At 37.6% G+C, this 6,000-nt stretch overlaps 1 protein-coding gene across 1 annotated transcript in view; it reads left to right on the top strand.

Moving 5' to 3' along the window:
- Positions 1-6,000, top strand: part of IPO5 (importin 5) — a 44,564-nt gene that overhangs the window by 755 nt on the left and 37,809 nt on the right. Inside the window, exon 2 of the mRNA XM_026058197.1 lies at positions 3,970-4,050. Coding sequence (XP_025913982.1) covers positions 3,970-4,050 — 81 coding nt within the window. The remainder of the gene's footprint in view (positions 1-3,969; positions 4,051-6,000) is intronic.

The following is a 6,000-nucleotide window of genomic DNA, read 5'->3' as shown; positions in this document are numbered from 1 at the left end:
CTCGGGCATGCCCTGCGTATCGGAGCGTTTTGTCAGCTGGGAAGCATTTCCCTGAGAAGAAACGTTGCCCATCCGTCGAGTTTCTCTGCTATCAGCAAAAACTTTTTCGGATGTGTCATTTCAGCTAGAATTCTTTGTGATGGCTAAGCCACGCTGACGCTTTCTCTCTGTCATGCCGCGGGCTCCATTGTCGAGCCCGGTGGGGAATCTCTCCCATTGAATTCAGTGCCCGCGTCTCGGTTTAGCGTGCACTCCCGCTGCATGGCTGCGGCGGGGCTTTTATCGCTCTCATCACTTCGGCGGTCAAGCAGAGTTCAGCACATTGTTCAGCAGAGAATAAAAAGAATCGTTGTCCCTGATGCTGTAGTGAAAAGCCCCAAAATATGATTTGGGGATGATGAGGAGGGAAGAGGTGCGTTTTATGAAGCCAGTGCGGTTCAATATTGATTATTACAAACAATTTCTAGAGAAGCAGCAAGTACTATTTTGATAATACTGAACGTGGGATGAAGATCCTAAAGCCATTCCATGGGATCTGAATTTCTTTTGATTTAAGTGCCCATAGGTAACATACAAAAAAGTCTCACAGGTTTTTGAACTTTATTAAAAATGTGACAACTGCTAGCATGTGATATGTTAGATAAACCGAAGCTAAAGTAGCAGAAAACTGTGTTATAATGCCTTGTGAAATTAAATGTGTTTTTGGGAAAGCAGTCTAAAACTTAGATTGGAATGACTAGCATATTCTGTTTAAAAAACTTGCGTGGAACTAAGTTGGAAATTATTAAATGTTCGTAGATACGTATGTGGTATAATCAATCAAAATAAGAAATCTTTGTTGTGATAGAATACCAAGCTTTTCAAGTTTTGTACACCAATACAATTTTTTACTTAAATAGACTGAATCTGAGATTGGTTTCTGCATATTCCCCAGGTGTATTGGAAGTATTTTCATGGCTTAGGAACTTTCAGATTGGAAGGGACCTCAGGAGGTCTCTAGTCCTGATGAAAGCAGAGTCAGCTCTGAGGTCAAACCAGGTTGTTCAGGTCTTTATCCAGTCTGGTCCTGAAAACCTCCAAGGACGGAGACTGCACAGCCTCTCTGGGCAACCTGTTTCACTGCTTGACTGTCTGCTTTATGGGAGCGTTTCTCCTTATATCCAGTCTGAACCTTCACTTTATGCCTGTTATCTCTCATACTCCCCCCGTGTACTACTGTGAAGAGCCTGGCTTCATCTTCTTGTGCCTATAAAAACAAATCTGTGTCTCTACAGTGTAGGTAGATTGATTTTTGTTAAACTACTTTAAAATTAGTCTGCTTCATGAAGTAGGACTTTCTTTGGACAAAAGGGAAGTATCTTTGGCCTTTAGAATATCTACTTACTAAAATCATACAGGACTCTTATAATATTTGACCTTAAACGTCTGCATAGTTCAGGCTTTTTTTTTAAGTATACTTATTGTTGAAAAGCAATATTTAATGCTTTAGGGATTCAGATAACTGATGAAAAACTGAATAGCAAGTTTTCATTTCTGTCCAATGAACAACAGTGAGAATGAGAAATAGATGGACTGGCAACTGAAGGAAATGGACTGTTTCTGATAGGTCTGCTCATTGAATTTAAGATGAGGGGTGTGTGTGAAAGACTAGACTTGAGATGGAGATGTGAAGTCACTTTTTTTTGATGGGCTAGGGCTTGGGGAAAGCTTAAAAAAGCTTTAAAAAGGTGGAAAATCTGATCAGCTCAAAAACCTTCTTTTTAACTTAAATATTTGTGTGTATTTATATCCATGTATGTGCTCTCATAACTGATTCTGACCAGCTTGCTGAAATCTGGTTCATTCATTCCATCTCTTACTAAAAATTACTCGAATGTTGTCCATTGACTACAAACCAAACCCAGTATTTCTCTTATTTGTATCTCTGTCTTTAGATGGAGATAATTGCTTCTATTTGCTTTGTTTTCTTGAATTTATGCTTAGCTTTTATTTATCAGCTTTTGGACAGAGTAGATAGATGCATTCTGAAAGTTAGTAATACTATGTAAGAAATTCTTACCTACAAATATGGTAGCTGCTGTTAAGCAGCTTTAGTTTATGATTTAGAAACCTGTCTAAAAGAGTGCCGTGAGAACATTGCGGTATGCTTGTAGTAAGATGGGAAGAGCCAGCACAGGAGTCCATCACCAGCACGGGGGAAGGTCCTGCTTTTGGCCATGCATTCTTCTTGCCTACCTTGCACCAATGCCCTGGTGTGCTCCAGCCTCCTCTGAATCTAATTTACTGAATTGACAGGATTATCTCATTGAAAAACTAAGTAGCTTGCTGCCATCTCTAGTGAGTTAAAGTAGCTCAGAAAGGATTTCATGATTATCAGAATTCACATGAGAGAAGCTACCTGTTATAGTGATTCAGCTGCCTGTGAAAGCACAGCTTCAGCTCCACACCAGACCTGTGTTTAGGGAATCTTCTCTTCTTCTGTACTTCTCTTTAGATTATACTTGTAAATAATATTGCAATATAGATAAATAAATTCATGGAAATGGTTAATTTGTGTAGACTTTCCATTATGAGTCTAAACCTCATTTAATTTTTCAAACTTCATGGTACGACTGAATTAAATACAGGGGTTCACAGAGTCTCATTAACTGTGATTGTATATTTGCATCTAGAGAGTATGAAGTGAGAAGTGACTCCAGGAATGAGGCCTACTAGGAAGTAGATAAAGAAAGGGGAAGAACCCGAACGTCTTGTATTAAATATGTGTGATGAAGAAACTGTATTTCACAAAAATAGCATGTATAACGTCAAGGTGCTGTAAGGTTGACTGTAAGGAACTTGCTGGAGTCCTTAGTAAGAGCTGGTCTGGGGTAAAGTAAGCAGACAGGGAACTAAAGGAAATGAACCTGGACAATGTGTAGTAGGTTTATGCATTGAGTTCAGGATGGAGGAGCGACTGTTTGGAAAGGGTTGAGTAATTTGTCTTAAGGATAAATTTGTCCATACAAAATTATTCTTTTAGAATTAATAGGTAGAGAATTTTTTCTGAATACTTGTGTGGTTGCTTTTTAGCATGTAATTCTCCTGCTTTTAACTACGTAGATTGAGTATATTCAAAATAATAATTCCTGTCCTCTGAAATTGTTTAAAGATGCTCATATATACTGTGTTTCTGACAATAGAACTTATTTTATTGTGTTCTCAATCTAATTTCTAACTAGCGATCTAACTAAAAAAAGCCATAGTGCATATGAACTGTGTGCCAGAAGTGCATAAGACGATCTAAATACACTTTTCATGAAAACCTTACTTTTTATTAAGAGGGTTTCCCAGGAGGGGAGACAAAATAGTCTCTCTTTCTGACAAATGATATTTTAAGAAAAATACGTTAAAAAACCTGTGAAGTTAGAAGCAGGCAATACATTACGCAACTGCAATTTAAGTAGAATTTTTAAAATGAAAAGTACTTATTCAAAATGTGTAATTAAGTCGTGTAAGTGACTGCCACATGACATTGTAAAGGCCAAAAACATAAATTGGTTCAAAAAAAGAACTGAACAAATTTATGGACTATAGATTTGTCAGTGGTTATTAACCTATTGGTCATAGTTCAGTCTTGGGCCTCTGAAGTTCTTAATCCTTTGATGCACTAGAAGCTAGGTTGGATTCCTAGAGGAAAGTGTTCTGTATGTGTTGTATTTCTTAGCTCATTTCCTAAGCGGCCAATAGTAGTATTGGAATAATCCACATATGGCAGGTCTTCCTATGTAATTAAGACTTTATTCATGGTTTTAAAATAGGTCAGAAAATTTTATTTTCATAGGTGTAAATGTTTTTGCGATGCTGTTTTCTATTAACTGCATGGATACTGAAGTTAGGCTGTTTAAAAAGAAAAAGCACTTTATATTAATGCTTAACACATGCTTTTTCGTAATTGTTTTCAATAACCTGCATCTTTTTTTTATGCAGGAGACATATGAAAATATTCCAGGTCAGTCTAAGATCACATTCCTCCTACAAGCAATCAGGAATACTGCTGCTGCTGAGGAGGTATGTCTCAAGAATCTTCTAATTCTGCAGATTTTCAAGGAAACTTGGAGGAAGGGGGAAGAAGTTAGTGCTTATCATTTTGGGAGAAATGAATGAATCGAGCATCTTAATTTAATGTGCACTTGTAGAGGGGTCACTTATTTAATTTTTTGTATGTCAAGTTCACTTGAACGAACTTTTTGTTGTAGGCTATTTAGTTTCAAAGCAATCTTTCATAAGTGACTACTTAGTCCTGCGTTGTTTTCTAGTTGTATACTTTGTTTAATGAATGGATTCTTTGCTTAAAATGCTTAATTAGTAGGTGACTGTTACTGTGATGTTCCTTGAAGTAACAGTTAGGAAATGCCTTCCGTTTTGAGTTCCCATGCCCAAATGTGTTAGACTTTGCTCATGTATTGTCTGAAACTTCTTGTACTTTTTAAATCAGAAGTAAAGTTTCTGAAAGCTTGATACATTTTAATCTGATTCTTCCAGGGTGACTRTAGGGACTGGGGAGATGTGGTAGGAGTTGTTTTACATGTCTTATTCAAATGTGGGGTTTTTTGTCCTCTTTGTGGGAGGGTATATATCATCTAGCACTGTTGTAGAATGAATGGATGGCAGTCCCAGCACTATGTAAAAATTGCTTCTGTGGCAGTATGGAAACAGTGCCTTTTGAATATTCCTCAATTTGTGTAAAGGCTTGTGCACTAGTGATTCAGGAATAGTATTTCTTGGTAAGATTCAATATTGTTTTAGATTCTCTTGGATATGCGGAGTGAAGAACTCTGAAGTTTGTGATGTTTTGAAAGCTTAGTAGTCAAAGGTTTTTACTTTTCAAATCTGGAGTTTTACTGAACAACAGAAGGACGTAGCATTTAGAATATCTGAAGAATATTGTAAGGAGAGAATAACAGTATTGCTCCTCTCTGGATACAGTCCATTCAGATTAGAGGTAGACACTATTTGTGCTTTTTGATGCTTAGTGAGTATCAGCTTAATATTGATGCTTATCTACCTACAGAACCATGTTCTTCTGACAGAATCCTTCAATACTGTACTAGTAACTGGTTGCATAAGAGCTGATGGTTACTAGTCTTTCCTCCTGCCCCTCTGAAATGTTTCTAATGATAGAAAGCTGAAGAACAGACTCTCCTATGTTTAACTTTGCCACAAAAAAGATCTATTGGTGCCCCTTTTTCTTCACAAGGTAATATTGTGCCCTTAGAAGTCATGCTTGCATGAATATGCTTCTGTTTTGTTTTGAACACATTTGATAAGTCTGAACTGACAGTTAGAAAGTCATGCTTACGTTCTTCATGCTTTTATTGATTTTTTTTTTAACTCTCTTTACATCAATAAAACAAATAGCCCAGAATCTAAAATTTTTCAAAATCTTTCTGATTACTTGGACCATGATTTGCTCAATTGCACAGAAACTTTTCTCACCTGTACAAATTACTCTTTCCAAAGTTGTCAAAGATTAACGTTTGTAGAATACTTTGCCAACCTAAATCCACCAGTGGGCAATTCAAAGAAAGGCTTAGATGGTTGCCTACATCTTAAGTAGACATTAGGTGCTGGACTTTGGGGGGAGGGGGGGAAATCCTGATTAAAAAAGATCCACAGACATCCTCTCTCTGCCAAAAATTCAGCAAATACCCAGTAGCTTAATTGCAGAGACATCGCCAAGCTTGATCTAAATGTTTCATATAAAAGTGCAGGGAAGCATTCTGTGTATGCTTAGAAAGGTTCTGGTCTGAACAGCTAGGCACTTAGTTTCTGCATGTGTTTTATGTAGATCCAAGAGCTGGGCAGAACAGTGCATACGTCACCAGTGGATAGGGCTTTGGGCCTGGTATATGTCCTCTGAGCACATCTAGAGCACTGGCACCACTGAATTCAGGCTGCAGGAAGAGGTCCTAGAACTGCCTGCTGCTTAAAGATCTCTTTCCCGGGTTTTGGCAAAGT

This window comes from Apteryx rowi, unplaced genomic scaffold, assembly GCF_003343035.1.
Source record: "Apteryx rowi isolate R43461 unplaced genomic scaffold, aptRow1 scaffold_144, whole genome shotgun sequence".
NCBI lineage: Eukaryota > Metazoa > Chordata > Aves > Apterygiformes > Apterygidae > Apteryx > Apteryx rowi.
This window is presented reverse-complemented; position numbering and strand designations above follow the sequence as displayed.